The sequence below is a fragment of the Nomascus leucogenys genome, chromosome 14 (genome assembly GCF_006542625.1).
Source record: "Nomascus leucogenys isolate Asia chromosome 14, Asia_NLE_v1, whole genome shotgun sequence".
In the NCBI taxonomy this organism is placed as follows: Eukaryota; Metazoa; Chordata; class Mammalia; order Primates; family Hylobatidae; genus Nomascus; species Nomascus leucogenys.
In genome coordinates this window covers 74,192,599-74,209,468 of record NC_044394.1, presented here as the reverse complement: position 1 = coordinate 74,209,468, position 16,870 = coordinate 74,192,599, and the positions used below count along the sequence as shown (strand labels likewise).

Genomic DNA, 16,870 nt, shown 5'->3' with positions numbered 1-16,870 from the left:
TGGTGATTTCAGACATTCATCTCTCATCGTTCACTCAATGCCTACATTTCTCATGGCCTCCACGTCACTACATTCACACCTGCCCCTGGGATGACAGTGGCTAACCTTTCTCAAACATGTAGCATAGGCCAGCCTGTATTTTTTATGTATTAATGCACCAGTGGCACAACAACCCTAAAAAGTAGCTACTAGTGGAATCTAAGGTGAGGAAACTGAGGCACAGGGGGCCATGGTGAAAGCAGGATTGGCCCCCAGGCTGCAGACTGTGTGCCTTCAATGCTCTTCTGACTGCCCCATTCTGTGTGCACCCCTCCCCAGCAGGGCAGCCCCCAGACAGATCCCTGTGAGTGGCAGCATCACATCTTCAGTGGGTTTTGTTTCATGTTGATGGGTGATTTTACTCACATTTAATTTATGGTATGTTGTATAATTTTTTTGGGGGGGGGGGGCAGGGGTGGGGGGATGGAATTTCACTCTTGTTGTCCAGGCTGGAGTCCATGGCTTAATCTCGGCTCACCACAACCTCCGCCTCCCAGGTTCAAGTGATTCTCCTGCCTCAGCCTCCTGAGTAGCTGGGATTACAGGCATGCACTATCATGCCTGGCTAATTTTTTTTTTTTTTTGAGACGGAGTCTTGCTCTGCTGCCCAGGCTGGAGTGCAGTGGCGTGATCTCAGCTCACTGCAAGCTCCGCCTCCTAGGTTCATGCCATTCTCCTGCCTCAGCCTCCCGAGTACCTGGGATTAAAGGTGCCCGCCACCACGCCCAGCTAATTTTTTGTATTTTTAGTAGAGACGGGATTTCACTGTTTTAGCCAGGATGGTCTTGATCTCCTGACCTTGTGATCTGCCCACTTCAGCCTCCCAAAGTGCTGGGATTACAGGCATTAGCCACTGTGCCCGGCCATGCCTGGCTAATTTTGTATTTTTAGTAGAGACAGGGTTTCTCCATGTTGGTCAGGCTGGTCTCGAACTCCTGACCTCAAGTGATCCGCCCGCCTCGGCCTCCTGAAGTGCTGGGATTACAGGAGTGAGCCACCGTGCCTAGCTGATATGTTATATAATTTTTCTAATAATTTCTTGGGGGTGTGGGAATTTCATGTTATTGTACAAGAGTGCGTTTTGTAGCAAAAAGATTAAAAATACACAGGGCTATGTGGTGGCCCAAATAGTTTTGTCTATTCAAGAATGTTACATAAATGTAGTCATACGTTTATAACCTTTTTTTTTTTCTTTTTGAGACAGAGTCTCGCTCTGTCACCCAGGCTGGAGTCCAGGGGTGCAATCTTGGCTCACTGCCACCTATGCCTCCCGGGTTCTAGCAATTCTCCTGCCTTAGCCTCCTGAGTAGCTGGGACTACAGGTGCCTGCCACCATGCCTGGCTGATTTTTTTTTTGTATTTGTACTAGAGATGGGGTTTCACCATGTTGGTCAGGCTGGTCTCAAACTCCTGACCTTAAATGATCCACCCGCCTTGGCCTCCCAAAGTGCTGGGATTACAGGTGTGAGCCACTGCACCCGGCCATTTTACAACCTCTTGAGACTGGCTTTCTTCACTCAGCATTATGTCTTTGAGATCCAACCAAGCTGTGTATATCAATAGTTCATTCCTTCTTTATTGCTGTGTAGTATTCCATTGTATGCTTCTACCACAGTTTATCTTTTCACCTGTTTAGGGACATGTGGGTTGTTTTTAGGTTTTAGCAATCATGAATGAGGCTGCTATAAAATTCATGTAGATTTGTGGATGAAGTCTTCATTTTTCTAAAGTAAATGCCCAAGAGTAGGATGCTGGGTCATATGGTAAGTGCATATTTAACCTTATAAGAAACTGTTTTCCAGAGAGGCCATTCCATTTTACATTCTCACCAGCAGTGTGTGAGAAATGCAGTGCTCCTCATTCTTATTAGGACCTGATATTGTTGCTGGCTTTTCTGGTTTTTCCTTATAGCTGTCCTGATTGATGTAGAGTGATATCTCATCATGGTTTTTATTTGCATTTCCCGAATGACTAATGATGTTGAGCATCTTGCCATGTGCTTATTTGCCATCCTTACATCCTCTTTGATGAGTGTCTGCTGTTCAAGTATTTTGTTTATTTTTTAATTGAGTTGTTGATTTTCTTGTCATATTTTGAGAGTTCTTTATATGTTCTAGATACAATTCTTTTGTTGGATATATGATTTCCAGAGACTGTTTTCCAAGTTTGTAGCTTGTCATTGCATTCTCTTAACATGGGCAAAAATATTTTAATTTTGATAAAGCCCAATTTGTTAGTTTTTTTAGTGAATCATGCTTTTGCTCTCATGTCTAAGAACTCTTTGCGTAACCCCTAGTAAAAAGATTTTCTCCTATTTCTTTTCTAAAGATTGTGTGCTTTTACATTTTACATTTAAGTATATGACCAATTATTTTTTGTATAGGGTTTGAGATTTAGTTTAAGGTTTGCTTTTTTTGCATATAGATGACCAATAGCAAAAGACTATCTTTAATCCATGAAAAGACCGTCCTTAATCCATTGAGTTGCTTTTGTACCTTTCTCTAAAAGCAGTTGGTTGTATATTTCTGAGTCCTCTGTTCTGTTTCATTAAACTGTGTGCCCATCCTTTGCCCCTACCACATTGTCTTGATTACTGAAGCTTTGTTATAAATCTTAAAATCACCCACTGTGATTCTTCCTACTTTGGTCTACTTTTTCAGAATTGTTTTAACTATTCTGGTCTCATTGCCTTTCCACTGAAACTTTAGAATCAGCTTATCTGTGTCTGGCAAAAGTTCTGCTGTAATCTTATATCCTTTTGAACAAAATAACACATAAGGGAAACAAGTACACAGCATTTTACTGACTGATGAATAGTTTCCATTTGCAAAAAAAATACAAGTGTATTTTCAATGATGGAAAGTAACTTTCAAGTATTAAAAAGATAAAAAGGAATGTAGTTTCCTGTTTTGTTACTTAGTAGCCACAGATATGATGGAAGACACAAAGTGCATAGACAAATAGAAAAATCAAGCTTTTATTCAGATCTTTTCTTTGTTGCCTGGAATAAATAGCTCCTGCTCCTGCTAGAGCAGCCCAAGACTATTATCAGTGTATTTGATACTGTGATGGCCCAATATCAGTGTATTTAAACATGCTTCTCCAGGAGGGCTTGGGTGCTGGACCCATAGTGCCACTCTGCCCAGGGCAGACATCGTCCCTGGAGCTGTGCAGGGCAGACAGGCAGATGATGAGACATGACCCCAGGTCTCATGGAGATCGATAGTACAAAGGGAGATAGGCTGTAATAACATATGCATCACACAGTAATGTGAGCAGCCTGCTAGAGCTTCAGGGAAGAAATGAGTTCTGACTGGAGAAATGTTTAAAATATTCCACACTGCTGACTGGGTGTGGTGGCTCACGCCTGTAATCCCAGCACTTTGGGAGGCCAAGGCAGGTGGATCACCTGAGGTCAGGATGTGTCCGGAGTTGGTTCCTTCTGGTGGGTTCTTGGTCTCGCTGCCTTCAATAATGAAGCCGCGGACCTTCACAGTGAGTGTTACAGCTCTTAAAGGTGGCATGGACCCAAAGAGTGAGCAGCAGCAAGATTTATTGTGAAGAGTGAAAGAACAAAGCTTCTACAGTGTGGAAGGGGACTCAAGCGAGTTGCCACTGCTGGCTGGGGGTGGCCAGCTTTTATTCCCTTATTTGTCCCCACCCACATCCTGCTGATTAATCCATTTTACAGAGTGCTGATTGGTCCATTTTACAGAGTGCTGATTGGTGCATTTACAACCCTCTAACTAGACACAGAGTGCTGATTGGTGTGTTTTTACAGAGTGCTGATTGGTGCATTTACAATCCTTTAGCCAGACACAGAGCACCAATTGATGCGTTTTTACAGAGCGCTGATTGGTGCATTTACAATCCTCTAGCTAGACAGAAAAGTTCTCCAAGTCCCCACTCAACCCAGGAAGTCCAGCTGGCTTCACCTCTCAAGGAGTTTGAGACTGGCCTGACCAACATGGTGAAACCCCATCTCTACTAAAAACATAAAAATTAGCTGGGTGTGGTGGTGTATGCCTGTAATCCCAGCTACTTGGGAGGCTGAGGCAGGAGAATCGCTTGAACCCGGGAGGCAGAGGTTGCAGTGAGCTCAGATCACACCACTGCACCACTTCCAGTCTGGGTGACAGAGCACAACTTCATCTCAAAAAAAAAAAAAAAAATCCGCACTGCCATCATGGATATCCTCAAAAAGAGTGGTAGGAGGAGTACAGCGGAAAATTAAGAGAAGCACACAGTCAGGATCAGAATGAGCAAAGACCAAATGATCTGGGAGCACACCCATGTTTTAAGAAAAGCAGATTGTCTCACATGGCAACAGCAAAGCAATGGAAGGATAGGAGGAGGGGTGATAAAACAGGAAAGAGAAGTTGGGGTCAATGTTTAGGTTCTACAACAAGTAGAATGACTTCACCAGCATGTAATACAAAACCCAACTCAAAATGACTTTCAACGAAGATACAGGATCTCATGCAATAAAGCCCAGAAGTAGCACAGCTCCAGAGTTGGCTAGGTGGGTGCTTGAGGAATTAATTGACAAATTAAAGGGCTACAATTGCATTTGTAGCCCAAGCTATTAAAACAGCTTCTACACAAGAAGAAGGAGGAGGAGAAGAAAGAATTTTCTTAATTTCATTTTCAGATTATTCATCACTAGTATATAAAAACACAGTTGATTTTTGTATGTGTGTCTTGTATCCTACAACCTTGCTGAACTCATTTATTAATTGTGCTACACAATTATTTTTTAAGTGAATTTTGGTCACAGTCTCCAGGAATAACAGAAGTGTTCTAGGAAAAAACAGCACAAATGAATAGTACCTGATACTCATTATGTAAGATGCAATATTTCTTAGGACCCAAATCCTTTTCTGGAAATCAGTGTCCAGAAAACCAAATACCCAAATAATACAGAATAGAGGCATAAAACTTCTATGCCTGATTTTTAAACGACTCCATTACTTAAAGATTAAGATTAAGACATTTCATTTATTTATACAGTATGTAATTGACATGTGTCTTGGAGAATAAAATCATTAAAAATGCAATGTCTTCGTGAGTACCATTTTGGAAAACTCATGTTTGGAAAGGAAGCCATGTCAAACCCAGTGCCTTGGGGAGGGTACATAATGGATGAACCCATTCATGACTGCCAGAGACTTGTGCAAATCCTTTTCTGCAGGGCCATGATTGCACTAAAACACTTAATTACTACATGGAAGTTTTATCAGCAGTCATCCTCATGACTGATTCCAACAGTGGCTGGTTTTCTAACACAGCAATCTAGTTTGATTTTGATAAGCTAGAGAAAACACTAGACAGTTGAAACTTGTAGGCAGGCCCTACAGGAACAAAATGAAAATTCCTGAATATGTACTTATGGTGCGTTGTTCCTGTGATAAGACGTGAAGACTCTCCTAATTTCTGTTTAGAAGAAACAAGTATCTTTCAAAACATTTCAAAGTAAAATGATAGCAGTTAGGGGTGCCTAATTGGAAACAGCTCATCTTAAGTGGACCTTTCCCCTCCCAAACATTAGACCCCTGACACACACACACACCTCGCCGCTGCTGAAGCCAGACCACCTGTCCCTTTCCCTCCTCTGTGCAATGTGTGTGCTCTGTCCCACTCTGAAGGATACAGGGAAGGATCACATTTGACCTCATACCTTGTGAAAAGAAACAATGTCATTCACTGTAAATACTTTTAAAGACTGGGAAAAGAGAATATGATGTTTGCCAATAAGTTTAAGGTTTTTTTCATTCCTTTTTAAAAACCTTACTTGTGATATTAGTGATATGGACATAAAAGATTTGTTTCCTTATTTCATCACTACACTGTAATAAATTAAAGCATCCTTTCCCCCCAGGCAGAAACTGCTTGCAAGTTTTCCTTTTTAAAAGATAGTCTTTTTTCTTATTTCCTTTATCATCTAGCATATTCCTCTGCAGACACTGTTGAAGTTCATGGTGGATATTGCCCTGGGAATGGAGTATCTGAGCAACAGGAATTTTCTTCATCGAGATTTAGCTGCTCGAAACTGCATGTAAGAGTCCTCGGCTATCCTGGAAGGGTTTGGACCTCATGGTGTTTGGTCTTTGCAGGGTTAGGGAGATGACCTGTTCCTGTTTAGATAGGAAAGGAAGCTGCAGTCAGAGGGGGATGGTGTGGCTTGCTCCGAAGATGGAAATATGGCTGGGTGTTTGGGAGTTTTCACTGCCTCTGCATCTGAGAGTCTGGTTGGCTTCCAAAGCTTTCCCTTATGGCTCCAGTTTTACCTTCACTGTCTCACTTAGGTAGGAATGCGAGGTGTGACCCTTGTGATCCGTCCCCATGCCATCAGCTAGCTTTGGACCTAGTTATGTGTACATCAGCTCCTCTTAAAGACAGCAGTGAAAACCATAAAGGCTTTTCCCTAAGTTTTCACAGCACTTCCTTAGGAAGAAGTTTTGTACTTTGAATACATGGAAGCTGTCCTTTCACAACACACAATGGCTTCATTATACAAGAAATGTGGACTTAGGTTCTCCCTATTTCTTCAACCTGCTTCAGCAGAGCCATTGTCTGCTGTAAATCTTCAAAAACAATAACTATGTCTTGATTTTAAGTTTTTTATTGCAAGAAGAGGGAGTAGTCCTTCAATGTATTTTGTCATTTGTTTTTCTTGGTCAGAGATGTGACAATGGGGCCTGCCCCCTCCCGCCTCCCAGCCAACCCTGCCCCTAGGGCTCCTACCCCTTTCACCTCATTTTTGAAAACACTAAAGGGGTTTTGGTTTTGTTATTATTATTATTTAAATAGTTTTTTGACCATGGAGGGAGAATCATGAAAACTCTTTTTCCCTTACTATTTCCTTCATGTTTTCCCAGTAGGTAGGGTGACCAGCTTTGCAGTTTACCCTGGCCTGAGGGGCTTCTCAGGACAAGGGATTTTGAGTGTAAAAAGTCAGTGTCAGGCAAACAGGGACAAGTTAGTCACCTTCCCCAGACTACTTTATATCTATTTCTTCTCCTTCTCTTCCTTTTATTCTTTCTTCTCCTCTTCCTTCTTCTTGCGTAGGAGCCGTTTTAGTAGCTTGGGCTACAAATGCAGTTGTAGCCCTTTAATTTTTCATTTAATTCCTCAAGCACCCACCTGGCCGTCTTAGCAAGAAGCCCAGCATCTTGCTCTTACTGCATGTAATTCCCCATCTTCCCCAAACTCTCAGGGGGCTTACTTAGTCCTCAGGGCCAGTGCTGCTTCCACGCCTCTGGGAGGAAGGCTGCTGGGGTCCTCGATCAGTCCACCAGAGGGCTCTGGTTTTGAGCTGCTACTCTTTCTGCTCCTGCTATGCTGCGTCTCCATGTTCTCCAGCTGTTTCTATCCACTGTGCACAGGTGCCCTTGCTGGTCCGCATCCCACACAGATCAGAGTGATGCAAGATTGCATCACTTGAGGCCAGGCGTGGTGGCTCACACCTGTAATCCCAGCACTTTGGAAGGCCAAGGCGGGCAGATAACTTGAGGTCGGGAGTCCGAGACCAGCCTGGCCAACATGGTGACACTCCATGTCTACTTAAAAAAAAAAAAAAAAATTAGCCGGGTGTGGTGGTAGTGTGTACCTGTAATCCCAGCTACTCGGGAGACTGAGGCAGGAGAATTGCTTGAACCCGGGAAGTGGAGGTTGCTGTGAGCCGAGATCGTGCCACTGCATACCAGCCTGGGTGACAGGGTGAGACTCTTATCTCAAAAGTCTCAAAAAAAAAAAAAAAATTGCATCGCTTGCTCTTGCTCTTGCTCTTGCTCTGCCATTGGTCCCAATGCAGCATGCTCACATGGTGGTGGTGTCTCTGTGTTCTTTTGGTCAATTATCATAAGTGTTTTCACCAGTGTCTGATACAGACCAGTAATTTAAGGCATTGCCTGACACTGCTGAAGACATAACCTGCTCTCTGTAGGTTGCGAGATGACATGACTGTCTGTGTTGCGGACTTCGGCCTCTCTAAGAAGATTTACAGTGGCGATTATTACCGCCAAGGCCGCATTGCTAAGATGCCTGTTAAATGGATCGCCATAGAAAGTCTTGCAGACCGAGTCTACACAAGTAAAAGTGACGTGGTATGTACACAGCTTTGATTCAGGGGCCCCACAGTGCAAAGAGGAGGGCATATTGAAAGAAATGACTTCAGCTGGTATGGCAAGACATTTTACTCTTTGATAAATGGAGGATTGGGAGTTTGCTCAGATCTCTCTTTTATATCTTACCATCAGATACTTTAATTCGGGTGGAACAGTGGATTCTGGTGAAGTGTCCTGACATTCAGAAGATGTGTGCTTTGCAAAAGCCCTTAATTTCTTCCCATTTTTCCTTGCTGTCAAAGGATGACTCATTGCCCACAACTAGGATATTTCATAGTCACATTAAATTGCATGAGTTCATCCACTGGCTCTTGGAACCTAGATGCTATATGAAAGGTGCTGTGTAATTACGCCCTTGACCCGAGATAAGGAGAAAAAAGCACCTCACAGCAACAGTGGAGGAGAGCACTAAGCAGATGTGTGACGAGGCTGTTTCTGCCTTTGCCAGATTTCCCAGAACAGCTTTTGTAGAAGTGGAGAACGATGACACTCCAATCCCATGTTATTGCCGCGTTGGGAGAGCAGTGCGTCTCACACATAATTGCCAGCTTTGTGCATGATCGTCAGTGTTTAAGGAAATGACCTTTCCCAGTGAAAAAGTCCATTCAGGCTTTGTGGAAAGGCTTGCATCCTAACTTGTTGTTGCTTTGTTACCAGTGGGCATTTGGCGTGACCATGTGGGAAATAGCTACGCGGGGAATGACTCCCTATCCTGGGGTCCAGAACCATGAGATGTATGACTATCTTCTCCATGGCCACAGGCTGAAGCAGCCCGAGGACTGCCTGGATGAACTGTGAGTGGGCTTCTCTGTCTCCCTTCCATGCTCTGCATGGGGCAGCCACCTGGCTCTGCAGTGACCTTGGAAACACAGCCATGGGAGGGGAAGGGGACTGCTGTTAGCCAGGTGGGCATGTGCAGAGGGGTGGCACCCACAGACACCCCAGCCCAGGAGCCATTCCCGATGTGGGAGATAGTGTGTGGTATCTCCAGTGAGCCCACTGAGGCTCACTCGTCCAAAGGGCCTCAGTCTCGAACGACAGGCACTGTCAAGACAAGGCAATGGCACCTGTCCTAAAATTCCTTACACACCTCCAGGAAATATATCCACAGACAATAGCTTTGCCCTATAGTGCATGAGGTCCTTGAATGATTCCTCACCCTCTTTTGGTCCAGTTATCTTTCTCCTTCTATGTAGCATTTCAAACACTCCACTCACAGTAGTATCCTTCATCAGGAAACTCAGAAATCTAAACCAGTGACTTTGGGATCAGGCTGCTCATCAGAATTGCTTGGGAGATGGTGTAACAATACGATTCCTCGGCCCTGTTCCCGGAAATTATGATGCTTTCGGTACAAAGTGAGCCCAGAAATGTGTGTTTTAGAATGCTCCCTGGGGCTGGGCGCAGTGGCTCATGCCCGTTATCCCAGCACTTTGGGAGGCCAAAGAGGGCAGATCGTTTGAGCCCAGGAGTTTGAGACCAGCCTGGGCAACATAGAGAGACCCTGTCTTTATTAAAAAATAATAAAATAAGGCTGGGTGCGGTGACTCACGCCTGTAATCCCAGCACTTTGGGAGGCCAAGGCGGGTGGATCACGAGATCAGGAGTTCGAGACCATCCTCGCTAACACGGTGAAACCCCGTCTCCACTAAAAATGCAAAAAACTAGCCGGGTGTGGTGGTGGGAGTCTGTAGTCCCAGCTACTCGGGAGGCTGAGGCAGGAGAATGGCATGAACCCGGGAGGCAGAGCTTGCAGTGAGCCAAGATCACACCACTGCACTCCAGCCTGGGCGACAGAGTGAAACTCTGTCTCAAAGAAAATTAAAAAATTAAAAAAATAAAATAAAATGCTCCCTGAGAGATCATGTGTTTAGACAGGAGAAAGAACCGCCAGCTGTGACACACACACGGCACACATCCCATCCTGACAGGGCCCCCTTCTTCAAGGCCAGGCAGTATGGGGAAGAGACCCAGGCCTCGGAGTCAATAGGCCAGGCTCTGCTTCCTAACTGACCCTGTGAGTGGCCATGGCAATTAATCTCCCCCAAGCACTTTGCTGACCTTATTAAAATAATTTCTTGTGGCACTGCCGGTAACTTGGTGATGGTGATTTGAACCTTCCTAATGGGAGTCTCCTCCCTGTATAATAAGGGCCATGGGCTTGGAGAGGGGCATTCTCACCATATTTAGCGAGAACATTTCAGGACTGTGGGCCTGCGCTGGCTCTGTCATGGAGTGCCATGCCTGGGCCGGAACAGGTGAGTGTGGACAGCACCCTCCCTACACACACACACACACACACACACACACACACACACACGCCCTGCTGCCTCACATGGGAGCCTTGGTCCATGGCAGCACCCTCCCTAGACACACACACACACACACACACACACACACACACACACACACACACACACACACAGGCCCTGCTGCCTCACATGGGTGAGAGAGCCTGGGTCTATTTACCCACAGGCTTTCCAGATCCCTTCTAAGCCAAAAAGAAGGAAACTGTTTTAATCAGAGCCTCGTCCCGTTGGTAGTGGTTGGTGGTTTGTATTGTGGTGGTAGATGTATAACATTAAGAAGAGAAACAAGCACTGTAAAACCTTTAAAACATCCTGAAATGCTAATAAAATTAGTTTTAGGGTTTCATGGTAGTTTTTAAAAGTGCCATGTTTATGAAGTGCCTACTTCTGAAAAGAAGGAAGCATTTCAGTCAAACAATATTGACTATGGAAAGAGTTTTGTTGCAGTTTCTTTCTGAGCTTTCCTTGCCCACCAAAAAAAGTTGGTATTTGCAGTGATTATGTTGGGTCTTAGCAAGGTCTAAGCTGTGTCACATTGTGGTTTTTAGAGCCAAAACAAGTGAATGCTGAGTTAGTTTTCTGCGAGACATTTTAGGGGACAAAGCAGCAGAGTCAGCACACGCCATGTGGCTGGGGAAGTCAGGCAGAAAGTGGCGAAACTGCCACCACCCCCGCCTCCTGTGGGCTCTATGCCCTGGGTGTGCTAAGGGGGCTATGGCTGTGCTGTGGCCTCGGGGCCCCCGTGAGCCAGGCTTTCTTCCATCTCCTCTCGAATCTAGATGCTGGGTAACAACAGCATCCCCCAAAGAGGCCTCTGTTCCATTTCTGAGACATTTCCTTTGAAAAATGAACTCAGGCTGAGTGCAGTGGCTCATGCCTGTAATCCTAGCACTTTGGGAGGCCAAGGCAGAAGGATTGCTTGAGGCCAGGAGTTTGAAATCAGCCTGGGCAACATAGTGAGACCCCATCTCTACAAAAAATAAAGTTAGCTGGGTGTTGTAGGGCATGCCTGTAGTCCCAGCTGCTCAGGAGGCTGAGGTGGGAGGATCACTTGAGTTTAGGAGGTTGAGGCTGCAGTGAGCTATGATTGTGCCACCACACTCCAGCCTGGGAAACAGAGCAAGATCCTGTCTCAAAAAAAAGAAACAACTACCAAAAAAAAAACCCCAAAACACAAATCTAAAGTGTTTCACATGATGGCTGAAATAGTCAATGTGAGGGAAAGGTCAGTGACTCTTCTTCATAGTGAAGGAGGTAGAGGTCACGGATGAGAGCAGGGACCCTGCGTCAGATGGACTGGTACTGCCGCCGACTGTTGGCCTGACTTCAGTCAGTTCCTCTCCTCTCCAGGCCTCAGCTGCCCTGTCTGTGAGTGGGACTGCATCTCTTCCTTCATGGGGCCGCAGTGAGGAGTAAACGGTTAGGGCCCATCAGCCCACACACAGCTGGCACTTGCTGGTCATGTTCTACCTGCATCAGCCACCTTGAAGCTGCAGTTGCGCGGACTCAGGGGCTCCTCTCCGGGACTCACCTGATGCCCATCCCAGCACCACCCTCGCGCTTCACACACTTGACCAGCCTAGCATTGCCCTCACACTCTTATTCATCCTGGCACCCAGGACCTGGCGTGTTGGCTGGCACGGAGCTGGCCTTGACTCTTGCCTGCTGCTTGTCTGCCCCAAGGACCCCAGCTTACACCCACCTTCTCCATCTCAGAAACCCTCCTCTCCCCATTGATCTAATCCCTCCCTCCACTGCCACCTGAGGCATCTGAGATCTGGAGAAGGGACAAGATGGGAGTCACAGTGGGCTGAGTGGCAGATCTGGGTAGACACTGGCTAGCACAGTGGAAGCACAGCTGATAGGAGATAGGCATCATTTCTCTGTGCAGACTTGCAGCTTGCACTCGGCCATCCTCAGAGCCAGGAGCAAAGCAGGTGCTTGAAAAATATGAGTAAAGTCATACATTTACAAATTTTGTAAATTCATATGATTGCATTTAATTGTGATAAAATATACATAACATAAAATGTACTCTCTTAACCAGTGTGTACAGCTCAGTGGCGCAAAGTACATTCACACTGTTGTATAACCATCACCACCATCTATCTCCAAAACTCTTCTCATCTTGTAAATCTGAAAGTCTCTACCCATTAAAGTAATCCCATTCTCTTCTCCCCACAGCCCCTGGCAACCTATATGATCACATCTTTCATAAAATCTCAGCAGAAAAATAAAAATGACCATTTACAAAAGCAATTACCAAACTTATTTTTCTTTCTATCCATAAAATTTTATAAAATCTAAATCACTAAATATCACAGCCTTCCTATTACTTACCAGATGGGGGCTTCTTGTTAATCTCCTTGTTCTACTACGATGAAATTGCCCATTTGTGGGAGTAGGTTAGACAGTATACATGTTCACCATGTCTTTAAAAGTCATATTTATCTTTTTATACATTTGATAAGGTATTGAATATTAAAGGAAAAGAAGTTTCAAAGTGATATTGATACTATTCTACTCGGAAATAAAGATAAATTATTTAAATACTTTCTCCTAAGACATGAAATAAATGAAAGTAAGTTAAATACCACAGCCTCTTGATGAAATAATGAAAAGGAGATTATGTCCCTAAGAACAGAATGTCTCAAAGCCCATCTCAGATGGCAAACAATCAAGGCTCTGTGGAAAATGGAGTCATGCAAATTGACTTATGCCTGAAAACCTCAAAAATAAAAACAGAAACTGTCTGTCAAGTCTAAGTGACCATCTAAAGAAGGTAAGACAGGGAAACAAAACAGAACCCCTAAGCCTGAGATGAGAACAAGGATTGTGAGGCAGGGAAATGCACCGTGCCATTGTGTAGGCCTACATTCAGGATCAAGCTCTTTACATGCATGGCACTTTGCCAGCCTCCACCTTCCGGATGCGTGTGCCAGTGTTGATAAAGCCTGGAAAGTGGACAGATGAAAAGATATTATTATACATCTACATGAATGAGATCTGTGTGTTGTGTGTGAAGTGGCATGTTAGTAGAATTAGCCAAAGGTTCTATAGGCTGTAACTAAATGTCAATATGGAAATTGCATATTTCTGTTCATAAGATGCCAGCAATTTATTGCATGGGTCAGATGATTTAAATTTGGGTCTTTTTTTTTTTCCAGTGATACATGAATTATCAGTTTCTCAAAACAGAAAAGAATCGAAATGATGCCTAGGCATGCTGGTGTGTACCTGTAATTCCAGCTACTCTGGAGGCTGAGGCAGAAGATCACTTGAGCCCAGGAGTTCAGGGGTTCTCCACCAGCCTGGGCAAAATAGCAAGACTTCGTCTTATTAAAAAAATAAATACATCTATTAAAAAAAATATATATATATATACACACACACATTTTTATATATATACACATTTCAAGCCAGGCATATTGGCATGTGTGCGTATATATATATATATATATGCCATATATGTGTGTGTGTGTGTGTGTGTGTATACATATATATGCCGTGTGTGTGTGTGTATATATATATACATATATATATATGTATATATACATGCCAATTAATATGCCTGGCCCTGAAATGTCAGGTCTATCAATTATAAGTAAAGAAACATTTTTAATGAAATGATGGTATAACTCACTCTTCATCTCAGCCTATTGATTCCTAATTGTCATCTGTCTTACTGTGCTCCATTAAATGTCCCTCCATTGGAATTCTTAACCATATTAGACACTGGGATGAAAAAACCACCCAGAAGAGAGTTGCCCTCTATAAAACAAAGTGGAAGGGGTTGTGAGGAGCACTTGGACGCAGGAGTTCTCCAATCTGAATCTGAATCCCTGGCTACCCACGTGGCCATGGCACGTTCTGTAATGTCCCTGAGCCCACTGTCATCTTCATTACAAAGTGACAATGACAGGGCTGTTGAGAAGACTAGATGGAGTGATACACAGCACACAACTACCCCCCTGCCCTCACCCCTGCTCCTGACCTTCTCAGCCCTAGCCCCAGGGCCCCAACTAACTCAGCTGTCCTGGTAACAACTCAGTTTGATGGCATAGGGCAGAGGTCAGCAAACTTTTCCTATAAAGTGCCAAATAGCAAATATTTTTGGCTTTGCAGGCCTTTTAGCACCTGCTCAACTCTGCCATTGTGACATAAGAAGTCATAGGTAACGTGTAAACAAATAAGGATAGCTGTGTTCCAATAAAACTTCATTTACAAAGCAGACAGTGGGCCGGATTTGGCTCATGGGCCATAGTTTACCAGCCGCTATATAAAGAAAGAGACCCAAATACTCCTTATCTGCAAAGTTAGAAATAATTGCCACATATGTGCTCTTCCTAGAAACAGAATCACTTTTTTGTCAAATACCATGGAACATTTACAAAAGTTGTATAAATATTAGGCCACCAAAAAAGTCTCAATAATTTTTATAAAAAGTAGAATGAATGCTGATTAAAATTTGATAAAGATTCTGTAAAAACAAAGGCGTGGATTGCACCAAGAGATGGGTGCTGTGCTGGGAGATAATCCACTTCTTTTTAACTTTCAGGTATGAAATAATGTACTCTTGCTGGAGAACCGATCCCTTAGACCGCCCCACCTTTTCAGTATTGAGGCTGCAGCTAGAAAAACTCTTAGAAAGTTTGCCCCACGTTCGGAACCAAGCAGACGTTATTTACGTCAACACACAGTTGCTGGAGGGCTCTGAGGGCCTGGCCCAGGGCTCCACGCTTGCTCCACTGGACTTGAACATCGACCCTGACTCTATAATTGCCTCCTGCACTCCCCGCGCTGCCATCAGCATGGTCACAGCAGAAATTCATGACAGCAAACCTCATGAAGGACGGTACATCCTGAATGGGGGCAGTGAGGAATGGGAAGATCTGACTTCTGCCCCCTCTGCTGCAGTCACCGCTGAAAAGAACAGTGTCTTACCGGTGGAGAGACCTGTTAGGAATGGGGTCTCCTGGTCCCATTCGAGCACGCTGCCCTTGGGAAGCTCATTGCCCGATGAACTTTTGTTTGCTGACGACTCCTCAGAAGGCTCAGAAGTCCTGATGTGAGGAGAGGTGCGGGGAGACATTCCAAAAATCAAGCCAATTCTTCTGCTATAGGAGAATCCAATTGTACCTGATGTTTTTGGTATTTGTCTTCCTTACCAAGTGAACTCCATGGCCCCAAAGCACCAGATGAATGTTGTTAAGTAAGCTGCCATTAAAAATACATAATATATATTTATTTAAAGAGAAAAAAATATGTGTATATCATGGGAAAAGACAAGGATATTGTAATAAAACATTACTTATTTCATTTCACTTATCTTGCATATCTTAAAATTAAGCTGCAGCTGCTCCTTGATATTAACATTTGTACAGAGTTGAAGTTGTTTTATCAAGTTCTTTTTTTTTTTTTGAGACGGAGTCTTGCTCTTTCACCCAGGCTGGAGTGCAGTGGCGCGATCTCGGCTCACTGCAAGCTCCGCCTCCCAGGTTCACGCCATTCTCCTGCCTCAGCCTCTCCGAGTAGCTGGGACTACAGGCGCCCGCCACCACGCCCGGCTAATTTTTTGTATTTTTAGTAGAGACGGGGTTTCACCGTGGTCTCGATCTCCTGACCTCGTGATCCACCCGCCTCGGCCTCCCAAAGTGCTGGGATTACAAGCGTGAGCCACCGCGCCCGGCCCAAGTTCTTTTTTTTTCATGACTATTAAGTGTAAAAATATTTGTAAAATGAAATGCCGTATTTGACTTGGCTTCTGGTCTTGATGTATTTGATAAGAATGATTCATTCAATGTTTAAAGTTTTATAACTGATTAATTTTCTGATATGGCTTCCTAATAAAATATGAATAAGGAAGGATATGTTGAACTTACTTGAGACTTGAAAGGCAGTGGTCGGCAGCGGCCTTGTGGCCTTTGCAAAGGAATTCCCTTAATGCCTGGTCCTCGGAGCAATTGCTCTGACCATTCTTGGCATTGCTTTATAGAGATATGGAAAAACCACACCAGGGTCCGTAGATAAGGAACAAAAAATATTAAAGGATTGAAAAATGCTATGTGAATGGAAAGATTTAAAATCAGCTGAAGAAGAGAATCTGGCAGGTGAAGCACTTTTCTGTTTGGGAGGCGTAGCTCATGGGAGGTAGGCATGGGCAGTGGGGCAGGGCATAGCTGAGCTCACGTCCTGCCTCTGCCACTTTGTAATAGCCATCATTTATAGAGTACTTGTTTCAGGAACTTTATGTGAACCATCTTATTTAATCCGTATGTCATTATAACATGGTACAAATGCCATCATCATGTATGAGCCAAGAAATCCAGGCTTAGAGAGACTGAATAACCTGCTTGTATCCCACATCTTAACAGTGGGGGAGCCAGAATTTAGAAC

At 44.2% G+C, this 16,870-nt stretch overlaps 1 protein-coding gene across 1 annotated transcript in view; it reads left to right on the top strand.

Moving 5' to 3' along the window:
* MERTK (MER proto-oncogene, tyrosine kinase) overlaps window positions 1–15,798 on the top strand; it is a 130,338-nt gene extending 114,540 nt beyond the window's left edge. Inside the window, exons 16-19 of the mRNA XM_030827648.1 lie at window positions 5,985–6,094; window positions 7,985–8,144; window positions 8,823–8,959; window positions 15,033–15,798. Coding sequence (XP_030683508.1) covers window positions 5,985–6,094; window positions 7,985–8,144; window positions 8,823–8,959; window positions 15,033–15,546 — 921 coding nt within the window. The 3' untranslated portion in view covers window positions 15,547–15,798. The remainder of the gene's footprint in view (window positions 1–5,984; window positions 6,095–7,984; window positions 8,145–8,822; window positions 8,960–15,032) is intronic.
* The last annotated feature ends 1,072 nt before the right edge of the window (window positions 15,799–16,870 follow it).